The sequence below is a fragment of the Balaenoptera borealis genome (assembly GCF_965194805.1).
Source record: "Balaenoptera borealis genome assembly, chromosome: 13".
NCBI lineage: Eukaryota > Metazoa > Chordata > Mammalia > Artiodactyla > Balaenopteridae > Balaenoptera > Balaenoptera borealis.
This window is the reverse complement of record NC_138870.1, coordinates 1,930,597-1,942,861: the sequence shown is the minus strand read 5'-3', so window position 1 is coordinate 1,942,861 and position 12,265 is coordinate 1,930,597. Positions and strand designations below refer to the sequence as shown.

Sequence of the window (12,265 nt, the reverse complement as noted above, 5' to 3'; positions counted from 1 at the left end):
GCCGGAGACGCCCTGGGCTTAGCCGTCACCGACCTGGGAGGGTGACAAGCTGACTTTGACCACAGGGGCCAGATGATGGGAAAGAAGCTGCCAGCCTGGGGCTGAGTGTCGCTTCTCCGAGCAGGTGGGGACAGGGCGAGAGGGAGGAGGCCGTGTGGGAGGAGGTCTTAGAGGAACCAGCTTCCTAAAAACGCTCAGGGTGACTTCGGAATGGATCAGCATAGAATGTTCCTGACGGACTCAGACTCCGGAGCCAGGCTCTCTGGTCTGACCCCGTCCTACCCCAAGCCATGTGACTCTGGGCACGTTGACATCTCAGCTTCCCTGTGTAGAAGCGGGGTGATAAGTGTCCGCCCCTCCGGAGTTCGGGTAGTGTGGTCAGAGCAGGGCCGGCACGGGGCGAGCGCTCGGTCAGTGTCAGCTCCGGGCCTTCCTCCCGGCCAACATCCCGTCTTCACCACGCGTCCTCGGCCAGCTCAGGGGGCAGCACGGCCTGTTGGAAAAGATGAGTCAGAAGCTCTGGTTCGGACCGGGCTCTGCTGTTGGCCAGCTCGGGTCTGGGAGAGGTGGTTTTATTTTCTGTGTCTGTCCAGCTGGGGGGCTGGGCAGTGCACTGCAGGCCATCTTCTGGACATCAAGGCACACGCAGACGACGACAGTGTCTGTGGGGCATGCTGGGTGAGTGGACCCCCAGCTCTGCCCTTGGGGCCGAGGGGACCTGTAGCCGAGGGGACCTGTAGCCGGGAGGCCCCGGACTGGAGAATCACCGCTTCCTTCCAGGCCCCGAGCTGCCCTGATGACACAGGTCTGGGGCCGTCCGTGGCAGAGGAGTGGACAGTGGACGCAGTGGCCACAGGTCTGGGTTCTGGTCCTGGCTGGTCAGTGCCTGATGTGGGTCTCGGGAACGTTTCTCAGGCTTTCTGGGCCTCAGGAATTTGGACCAGACCATCTCCAAGGTCTCTTCCTGCTTCAGGATTCGTTAGCTATGTGAGTGCAGGTTTCCCTGGAGATGGAGGTGGTCCCTTTCTCCAGGAATGGCCATCCTCCTTCTCTTCCTCCTCCTATGAGGCTCCACAGACTAAGTTGGAAACTTGGCCGTGTTGGGAGGTGGGGAGATGGGGCTGGAAGAGCAGGAACCGGGCCCTTCTTCCGAAGCCCCCTTCTCTGGCCTTCAATTGAGGGTGCAGGGTGGAAGGGCTATTATCACAGTTGCTCATTTTTCTCTCGAGAATGTCTGCCCTGATATCTTGGTGCAGAAAATCCGGGCACAAGGACCTCCCTGATTGCTGGGTGGGGGCGCGAACCTTGGCTTATCCCCTCCAGCGCCCGGCACAACCTGCGGGCAAGTCAAGAGGCCCTGGGACACCGGCCACCTCACCGCAGGCAGGGCCTCCGCAGACTGAAGGGGCTCTGGGCCCCTGCACGGAGCTGCCGTCTCCCGCGTGCACGGCACACGGTGCTGTACTCCTGGCCGTCCAGAGCCCCTGGCCACCTTCAGGCTCTTCGCAAGCAGAGGATAAGGAGGAAGAAAAAAGAGACTCCAAATTTAAAGTTAAAAGATTGAAAATCCTATCTCCAAATTTCCTTGAAACGTCTTCACGTCAGGTCTCTGCCTTGAATCCCAGGGGGTCCGCCTCTCCCCCGCCAGGCTCGGTCGGGCCCTGGTGTGGGCCACTGGGGGTGGCGAGCCCTGGCTGGAGCAGGCCTCAATCTTTCACAGCAACCCTGAGCACACATGAGGGAAAATGAAGTCCAGGGCAAATCTAAATAAATAAAAGAAGGGAAAAAAGTTTTAGAAACCTGTGTTTACTCTGGCACGCGCCTGGCCTCCACTGCTTTTGACATATTAGGGAAAATTTTGGCGGGGCCCATTAGAAGCACTTAACAAGGCATATGTTTCTTTTCAGAATACAAGGGGCTTGGAATGTATTGTTTAAACAAGATTCGACGAATCTTTGATTCAGTTTTGAAACATCTATCTGTGTATGTTTGTCTCACTGGTGCTTACGTGGCATTAACTTCCTTAACTCCCTTCCCAGGCCATTTGAAATCATTATTTTACTGACCATTTTTGCCAACTGTGTGGCCTTAGCGATCTATATTCCCTTTCCAGAGGACGACTCCAACGCCACCAACTCCAACCTGGTAAGTGCACTGTTGCGTCTGCGTTTCCGAATCGGCGGAGGCCTGAGCTTGGATCACGTGGATTCAAGCTGGAACGTGTTTGATGGTACAAAAGCCAGCCGAGCTTGGATCCCGAGGGCTCTAGCTCTTTATTCAAATGGGCACCTGTCTTATCTCGGCCCGTTTTGAGAGATACTGTTGCAGTCAGGTGGTTGTGAGCAGGGCGCACGTGAGTGTGAGTTCTGGGCGGCGGCCTGGGGGTGCTCAGCACAACTGCAGCCTTGAAGGGCAGGTGTTTGCGGGAGCGAGTGTGCCTTCTGGATCCTCCATCGTGTTTGTTTCCAGGGCCTTCGTTCCGCTGGTGAGGTTCGCTCAGGTGATCTGTAGGATCGGTGCACGAGAAGTAATTTCTAGGAAGCTTTTAGGAAAGTTTGCTTTTGCAGCCAAGATGTACTATTTAGTTAAAAAGGTTTTCTGTTCTTGGGAAAGGCGGCTTTCCATCTGGTTAGTTGGGAGGCCGGTGCTGGCAGTTTGGGGTTAGAATGTGTCCATGGAAAAAGTGTGGAGGGTGTTTACTTTGGGCTGAGCGTGAAGTCATCACAAAGGCCTTTGCGCCGTCTGGGCATGGGAGGAGAGCCTTGGAATGCAGCTGGCAGAGTCGGACGCCCTGGGATGCCTCAGCTGCAGGCTTGGGGGGATGTCCTGCCCCTCTCCTCTCCCCTGCCAGGACACCAAAGCTTCTCACGTGACCCCCAAAAAGCTCATCTTCCGCTGTCGTTGGTTGCTTCCTCTGGTGACACGGGACTGCCTGGTGATAGTTTCTGGAAGAAGCAGGAGGGAACAGGGCCTCCTTCTGCTGTCGCCGGCTTCTTGTGATGTCACGGGAGAGTCAGTTCTTCTGCTTTTTAGCCTTTGACATTTCTTTTTGGCCCCGTCAGGCAGTCCATCCGATGCCCGTTTAGACTTCACGGCCGTCGCCCGGTTGTCACGGTGAGCCTGGGCTGCACGTGGGGTCAGGCTCCGGAGCCGGCCCTCAAGCCTAGTGACGACACGGCAACCAGAGCACCGGCCCAATCCACGCGGCCTGCTGAGGCGTGACCTTGTCTCTTAACAGGCAGGACATCTTTGCTGTGTCAAAAGAAATACAAGAGGGGTGTCCCAGAGGGCCCCTAGGAAAGCAGGAGCCTCTTCCAGTGGTGCTACCTCTGCCCCGAGTGTCACCTCCCCCCCCCTCACCCGTCCTCCCCAGAGCCCTGTGGCTGCGCACTTAGAAAAGGAATCCGGGGCGTTTGGAAGCCGGTGATGCTCTGGGTCAGCTCTGGGCCAAGGCACCGAGGAGGGGGCTGTCATTAGCTCCGGAGACGGCCCCTCACCCCGAGTCTGGGAGGATGAGCAGGGCCGCCGGGGGCTGTACAGGTGGGCGCGCTGGGTGACCGAGGGCCGCTGGTCCCACCCCTCCGGGCTGGAGAGCAGGGTGTCCCCGGACGCCCTCCGGGCTGGAGGGGAGGGGCCGTGGTTTTTGAAACACTCCACAGAGTGATGGATGAGCTCTGAAACTAGGCGGGGGTGATGGTTGCACAACTGTGGACTTTTACTAAAGATCGCAGGTCATACGCTCACAACGGGCGGATTTCCTGGTGTGTAAATTGTACCAGTAAAGCTGCTTTGAATAAAGGGTACAGTACTGGCAGCACCAGCCCAGGCCCGTCCAGGCTGCCCCGCCGGTCGCTCCTCCGTCCTCCCCGATGAGGGCGAGGCCACATGGTGGAGGGAGGGCAGTGGGGGGCAGTCAGGACTTGGGGGACCTCATACTAGGAATTCGGGGTGCACAGGAGAGCATGGGGGCTTGAAGGGGGTTCCAGTTGCTAAGGCAGCTGCTGCCTCTCTCAAGCCACGGGTTGGGCGGTAACAGTAAATTAAGGAAACGTGCTCAGAAGATGCAGGGTTTCCTCCATCCTAAACGCACACAGACACGCACACACATACCTACTCATACACAGACATGGAGACACACATACATGTACACAGACACACACACATGCCTACACATACACAGACACAGAGACACACACACATGTACACACACACACACAGGCACATATATGTACACACACAGACACACATATATGTACACACAGACACACAGACACAGAGATACACATGTATGTACACAGACACACACGTACACAGATGCACACACACATAGACACAGACACGCACACAAAAACATATGCAGGCACACCCACAGATACACATATACACAGATACACACACAGATGCACTTGCCTCATTCTGCCAGCTCTGTCCCTGAACTTCCTTTGGTGGGTGCATGTGTACATGCAAGTATAATATTTTAAATTTAATCTTTCTGAGGAAGGGTCTGCATTGTCTCTGCTGGGTCCTTTCTGCCCTCTCCTCGGCACCTTGCTCCCCTTCCCTGGGCTTGTGGCTTCGTCCTGGGGCCTCTCTAGGGCCACTGTGTTACGGCGCCGAGGGGACAGACTGCCCTTGGCATGGTGCATCCAATGGCCATGCCCCTTCCTTCTAGGAGGGCCTTGGACTTGGGTCATGCAGGCAGCATGTACCCCAGCATGCGAGGTCCCCAGGTACAGGCCTCCCTGGTGGCTCCTGGAGCTGTGGGTTTGGGGACACCCTGAAGATCTCAGGGCCCTTCTCGAGGGTGCCCTCGGTCTCACTGGTTCTTGTTTCCTCAGTGACACTCCTGTGTCTCATCTTGGGATCTTTGGAACAGCCCCACCCAGAAGACTCCTCTGGGGTCTTCCAGACTTGACTGTGCCCTGACCTTCGCCCCTGGACCTCAGGAGCCTCAGTCTAACTCCCGTTCTGTGCATCCCACGAAGTCACAGCTTCCCTGGGGCACAGCGGGCCACCGACTGGACAGCCAAGGGTGTTAGAAAACCCCTCACACAAACAACCAAGCAAAACCCACGTTGGCTGATGGGTCAGGATCAACCAATACGAGCATTGTGGTCTGGACCCGCCCCTTCTTCCTTCTCATGGCGGCGTTTTCTGTGGTCAGAGGCCCCTTTGCAAAAGTTTCACCAAAACTGTGGCTTTGGGACACAGCTATTATTTAGTCTCCTGCTACCTCTCTTCCCATTTCCCCTGTGTCTTCTAGCTTCTTTTCCTGCATCTATGGGAACTTTTTACCAGGGTTCTGTCCTGCCCGTCTCATTTTCTGCTCTCTCCCTCGGTGAGCTCAGTTACTCCTGCAGCTTTTCATTCACTTTCTACGTAAATCGTTCCTAGACTTATGGCTCCAGCTCCAAAGGCTTGGATCAGCATCTCCTACATGAGCGAGGCCCGTGGACCAGTGACTCCTGACCCCGCTTGGTTATTATAAAAGCCTGGAGAGCTTGAAATACACCGACTGCAACGTTTTGGAAGATCTGACTCAGATTTAGTAGTTCTGCGGCATGGCCCAGGAATATGCATTTTTAAAATTCCTTGTCGTGGAGGTGACAGGGGTCACGAGGCACCATCAGCCAGGAGAAGGACTTCAGGGGAAAGGTCACATTTAAGGCGCAGGGAATGAGGGGGACAGTTCGGGGTTACGTGAGGAGCCCGTGGAAGATGCAGGAGGAGACATTGGACAGGACAGGTGCGGGTCAGGACTCCAGAGACAGTTCTCGCTGGAGGGAGGGGGAGGGGGGACGGACAGAAGGAGCCCCCGGGCCTGGCTCTGCACCTGCGGCAGGTGCAGAGGGAGAGGCGGGGCCTGTGCGGGGTGGGTGGACGGGGAGGAGTGAGAGTGGGAGAGAAACTGAGGAGACAGAGTCTTTGAAGCTCAAGGAACAGACATCTAAACACATAAGGAGGGGCTGGGTGGTGGTTCATCCTTGCGTTTCTGGCAGCTCACGGCCGACTGTGCAGAGAGCGGGCTCCGGGCTCTGGGTGGAGGAGGGGCCGCCGGTCCTGTCTGCAGCCTCGGGGGCCCTGCAGCAGGGGGTGCAGGCGGCTCTTTGTTGAGCTTTGAGGACTGAAACACTCCCGCCAGAATGTTCTTGTCGTGCCAGCACGCGGCCCCCGAATCACGTCAGGGCCCCTGAGATGAAGCTTGAGAATTCTCCCGTGACTCTCATAGCTTTTTTAAAACAAGAAGTTGCAGCTCCAGCGTCCTGCTCTGAGGAGGGGACGGTGCTGCACCTACAGCAGAGGCCCTAGGACCTCAGTGCCTACGGATCACCTGGGTGGAGGCTACAATGCAGAGTCCCAGGCCCCGCCTGCGGAGCCCAGGCCGGGAGCCCGGCGGGCCGGGCGCCCGGGAGTCGGTGTGTCTAACGCGCTCCCCCCGGCGCTCCTGCTGCCGGGGACCGCGGGCTGCTCTTTGGGAAAAGCGACCAGCACGTTGGCTGTCCTGTGAGTGGGTCCCTGTCAGCCCTCTCCCCTGGCTCTCTCTAGATCCAGACAGAGAGAGGGAACACATCGGCCGCCCGGAGGTTTCCCCTCCGTGGGGTTCAGGAATAATCTGTTGAGCACAGACACTCGCAGGCAAGGAGGAGAAGGTCCCCTCACACCCCCGGGGGTCCGCTCGCTCACGGCTCCCTTCTCTCCATCCCGTCCCTCCTCCACCTGCTGAGGACAATCCCCCTTGTTTTCCTAGCGCTTTACTTTCTCCTCTTTCCAGGAGATGAAAAGTGTTCCAGTATGGAATTTTTTTAAAGTCTTTTTCTCATTATTTAAGTAAAAGTCTGGTTGTTTTATGCTCCATTTAACGTACACCGTTGCGCGCAAATCCGTCCACTTTGTTATCTTTTCCTGGTGCTAGTGGAGCAGAGGGAAACGTGAAGTGGCCCATGACACGACGTCTCTCTCTGCATTATTCACACTCTCGTTACTGGCAGGGCCACCTGGCGCGCAGAGCCTCCGGTGTAAATAGCGCCGCGAACCCCTCCCTCGGGTAGCCGCTGCCCTGCAGGTAAATCGGATGATGTGTCTTGAGCTCTGGTGCCAGCAGGGCAGACTCATTGCGTGTGGAAAACTCCCAGCTCCCTGCAAACCCTGAAGTCCGCGCAGACTTGGCTTGGGCTGGAATATTAAGAGAACATATTTGGCATTTGACCTTGTGCAGAGAACAGGGCTGTGTACTTTCTGGAGCCAGAGCCAGGCCGTACCCGGAGGTTGGGGGAGGAGGAGAGGCCAGAGAAGGAGTCATGGGGGGCCGGGGGCGGGGCGCTGCAGGGGGCTCGTCAGAGGGGCCCCCCTCAAGTGCCGGGGAGAAAGCTGGGGTGTCGGGTTTCCCATTTCGGCTGCGAAACGGGGACAACCGAGGCTGGGTGGGCGGGTCATGAGTTAAGGCCCGTGGGCCCTTAGGGCAGTGCCCGCACAGGCTACGAGCGCCACCTGCCCGGAGAGCTTGCAGCCGGAAACTGGGGGCCTCCGTCCTGTCCTGGAGAGGTCACCCCGGGCCCTTCAGGAGAGCTTTTGTGGGCGAGGAGACCCAGAGGTTGCTGTTTCTGGACACCTCGCCCAGGAGATGGGCATCTGGGCTGCCCAACCCCACGGTCTCACTGCACGGGGGGGAAGCAGAGAGGCCTCGTGGCTAGAGAAAGGGCCCCAAGGGACAGCCCTGGTGGCCTGAGGGGCCAACCCCCCCCCTCGCCCACACACACACACACACACACACACACACACACACACACACACACACACACACACACACACACTCTGACTGTGTCTGGAGCAACCCTGTGTCCCTCCCGGTCAGCTCAGGGGCCGGCCACACCCGAGCCTCTGGGGTCCCCGTGGGGTCCCCTTCCAGGCCGTGCTGGGCTGAGGATGCCCCAAGGGTCCGAGTTTAGGGCACCCGAGCCCCGGGATGGGTTGGGCCGCGTGCTTGGGGAGCGAGCAGGGATGCGGGCTCCGGCCCTCGTCCTCCTGCCGTGAGCTGGGCGTTCGTTCATCGTGGGGTTTGCTCGAGTCACACTCACGGCAGAAGAGAGTCGGGGCCGCTCTCGCGCAGGTGTGGTCCCCAGGCACCAGACACTCACTCTGCACCGACCAGGCGCGTGAAACACACGCACAGGTGATGGCGGATAGTGAGCCAGCTGGGCCCGCATCACAGCCAGTGCCGCGCGCGGGCCTCGGGAAGGTGCTTCACTGAGGGACCCCCCCGGCCCCCCTGAGGGTCCACGGAGCGGCTCTGGGTGGGACGTGGGCGTAAGGTGTGACCTGTAAGCCATTCTGGGGCCGGGCTTGCGGGCGCTGGCCTGGGAACAGAGGCCTGGCCTGGGGGCCTCCCACCAGTCCCTGAACCTTTCTGTTTGTCGCTCTTCCGGCAGGTGGGGCCTGGAAACCTGCCTAGTCGTAATAATTACTTTTGCCGAGTGGCCACCAGGAGCCAGTGCTTTGCAAACACGGCTTCTAATCCCCACAAGAGTAAATGATCATATCTACTTACTTGTTTTCTTGAGGGTGGAGCATTCATCCCCACCCCCCCACCGGATGCTGCCCTGGCCCCGGTGCCTTTGGCCAGGCACATGCCAGGCTCTTGATAAATATTTGTTGAGTGAGTGGACGGGGGAGTGGACAGACCCAGCCAGATGGTGTCCCTTTAGTTCAGAGGAGCAAAGCGACTGGGGAGTGAGGGCCAAGTGTCACGTGATCTCACGTGTGAGGGGGTGGTGGCCCCTGCCCTGTTCCCTGGAACGTCGTGCGGGGCTGCCGTGAGCATGGGATGGGGATGGGAAGACACTTCGAAGGTTAAACATCCTGCCTGGGTCGACATTAACTGGTATTTAAAAAAAAAGCAGCTTGGTTCTGTTGCACAATAAATTTGGTACATGCCGGGTAACCAGAGTCACACAAATGACTGTGTTGTGGAACTTGGAGCCTCTGACTCAGTGACAATGGGCCCTGTGTATGCCTTTGCTCCACGTGCAGACACCCCAGTGCTGTGTGTGTGTCTTAGTCATTTGAGCATCACGAGGACCCTACGAGACCTTCCTGTTGTCCCATTTCACAGACGAGGATACTGATTCTCAGAGAAGGGAGATGATGTGCCTGGAAACGCAGACACTGCGGCGTGGATGCAGGCGTGTGTCCTTAACCGTCAGGCGACAGCTGCCTCGTGGTGTGCTCAGGTGCCAGGGCTCCCTGGACCGGGCAGGGGGGTGCCACCTTTCCCCACCCCGTCACAGACGGCGCCGGCTTAGAACCACCCACAGCAGAGAAGATTTGCCCCAAGGACCGGCGTCCTCAGAAGAGAGGACGGGCAGCGTGGGGAGGCCGGTGCGGCAGGGTGGCCGCACCAGGCACCAGGCGTCTCCGATGGGCGGGGGCTCCCGGATGGAGGCCTGAGGGCGGGGGCTCCCCCTCCCGAAAGGTTTCAGAGGGAGAGACGCCGCCTGCTCCGCACTTGCCCCCGACAGGGCTTTGAAGTCTGAGTGTGTGGCGCCTCTCGCTCCATTTTATCCATTTGTTTTCATTTGGGGGGAAACGTTCCATATACACAACATATATACGTTCACGCTCTAGGTAATGGAACCCCTTTCCTGCACCAAGCTCCTCTTAATTTAAGTATATTGGAGGAAAGCCTTTCTCGAACATAAAATCCAAATCCCTGGATCCTTTAAAGGAAGTTCCGAGCATGTTGCATCCTTTCTCGGGGCTGTGCCACCCTTAGGCACCCCAAGCGTTGAGCCTGCTGTGAAGCCGTCGGGAGGGTGGAGGGTGCCCCGGGCCCCAGAGCTGGCGTCTGGAGGGGCCCTGCGTGATTCCCAGGGACCCCGACTGCCGCGGGTGCCTGCCGGCTCGGCCCCGGCCCTCGGGATGTGCACTGCCCGCTCCTGCGGGCCTGGCACTGGGTCAGCAGACCCTTCCGGTGTGTGCAGAGGGAGGAGAGAGTGGACTGAGCAGGTCACTACGAACAGAGCACGTTCGCTGTAATTTCCGCCTCTGGGAGCATAGATCTCGGCTTCTCGGGGGCCTTTTCCCTCTTTATTCCCTTTGTTCGTACTGGTTTCTGTGTGACTGAAGTTGTTAGGTCTGCCATGCAGCTAGTAATAATAGTAACGTCCCCTCTGTACTGCAGACAGCGTTCGGAGTCAGTGTTAACTCGCCTGGTCCTCTCAGTGCCCCCCGGAGACCACGGGACTGTTAGAGCCGCTCCGTCTTAGAGAGGACGAGAATGAGGCCCAGAGACGTGAATTAACGCGCCCCAGGCCGCACAGCTACGAGGCGGTGGAGCTGGGGTTCCAGCCCAGGTGTGCGGCTCCCAAGCCTTAACGCCCCGCGGCCCCCCAAGGCCTACACCCAGCGTGTGTGTGACAGACGTGGGGTCTCTTCACCAGTGACCCCAGAGGGTGTTGTGTCTGTGGGTCGGGGGCCAGTCCTGGAGCCCCTCGCCGGCGCCGTCCAGGAGGCGTGGGAGGTGGGGAGCAGGGGCTGCGATGCCCACAGCACAGGCAGGTGTGACGGGGCCGAGCTGGGGTCACCGACCCGCGTTCCGGCTCCATCGCAAGCGGGCTTGTCGCTCGGCTTCCCGGACTCAGGGCTTCTCGGCTGTGAACCAAAGGTAGTACCTCTCACAGTGCAGTCGAGGCTGGGCCCGGAGGAGAGGATGGAAATGCCAGCGGCCACGGGTGGAGCTGAGTTCTCACGATGACGGGCGCCCCTGTTGTCATGGGAACAGACAGATATGCTCTGCCTGGCACATTGGCCCCTTTCCTGGCATCTTCTCCTGTGAACTTTCCCTCGGCCTCCTCTCAAGGTGGCGTAGGGATGCAAGCGAGCTCAGAGCCACGCTCTGGATTTAGTTCCTGCCCTTTCCAGGCTGGATGCAGCAGGGTGGCCACAGCCTGCGGAGCCGAGAGTGGCAGGAGGGGGGGATCCTCCCCACGCGTGGGACCCCTCGTGGGCCACTGGTCCGGGTCCCCGGCGCAGCAGGGGTGGCTGCAAGGATCCCTGTGCCTGGCCCTGTCTCCCGCCCGGCCTCCTCAAACACACGGAACCATCGCGAACGCAGGCTTGTCCGTCCATGCTCTGGGCCCATGGGCAGGGTCAGAACCGGCCCGTCTCTGAGTCTTTGGGAACAGGGTGAGGCCTGGAGAGTAAGGGTTAGGGTTAGGCCTGGCCAGAGGGGCCGGAGGGGCTGCACGGCCTTCTGCAGATCCTTCCAGGGGCTGGACTCACCCCGGTCAGGCCCTGCGGGTGCTGGTGGGACGGGCGGGCCTTACGGAGAAAGGCGAGGGGGCCAGAGGTGGCCCCCGGTCGTCCCCTGCCAGGCCACCGAAGAGCACGTGAATGAGAGGCCCGCACAGGCTGGCGGGGGCGGGGGATCATCAGTGCACAAAATTATTGCTAGGAATCCACCACAAAGAAGGAAAACCAGGGCAACCCTTGGTGTCCCCCGTGCTCCTCTCAGATGGCATACTGGGGGGAACTTTAGGGGACTTTGGGGAGAAGAGTTTAACGTGGGGTTCCTGGCTTTTGCGGCTGTGGGGCCGTCTAGTTATGCCCGAGGGGATGCTTGTCCCAAACTTACTCTGACTTCCTGTCCCCCCTGCCCCTCCTCTAGCAGGACGTGCTACTTATATGCTGCAAGTGTGTCTTCACTTTAAAGTTGCCTGCAGACATCTGACTGTAAATCTGTAATCACTGCTGTGGCGGCGTTTGAGGACGATGACCATGGTCAGCTGGGGGGCTGATCCGTCCAAGCGCAGATGAGCTGAGGCCTGCTGTCGCCCGTGGTCAGCGCCGGCTGGGCTCACGAGGCAAAAGCGTTCGTGCACAAGTGTGGGGAAAGCAGAGCTAAGACGTCGGGGAAAGTGAGGGGCTAAGTGTAGGATTCTGAGATTCTAGCGTGATTAGTGAAGGCCCTAGAGGCAGTGATTCGTGTGAACTGGAGGGTGGAAAAGTGATAGAAAAGGTTTTCCTGGGAGAAGTTGCTCTCGAGTGAAGCCCAAAGCCTGTGGGGGAATTGGCTAGACCTATGGTCGGAGTAACGGGATCCTGGGTCGGAACAACAGGAGTAGAATTCCTTGCAGAAGGTACGGCTTTGACATGTAAACGTGGATTCCCAAAGGTCAGTCGAAGACCATCCTTGGCGTGATCAGCATTCGTTCCCCAACAGTTCCTCACTGGGCACCTGCTACGTGTAAGAGGCAGCTGTGCTTAAGAC

General features: G+C 58.7%; 1 protein-coding gene across 7 annotated transcripts in view; it reads left to right on the top strand.

Annotated features, from left to right (window-relative positions):
- Positions 1-12,265, top strand: part of CACNA1C (calcium voltage-gated channel subunit alpha1 C) — a 556,614-nt gene that overhangs the window by 130,091 nt on the left and 414,258 nt on the right. For all 7 annotated transcript variants that reach the window (XM_082350478.1, XM_082350477.1, XM_082350479.1 and 4 more), the window contains exon 3: positions 2,040-2,145. In XM_082350478.1, the coding sequence (XP_082206604.1) occupies positions 2,040-2,145 (106 nt within the window). The remainder of the gene's footprint in view (positions 1-2,039; positions 2,146-12,265) is intronic.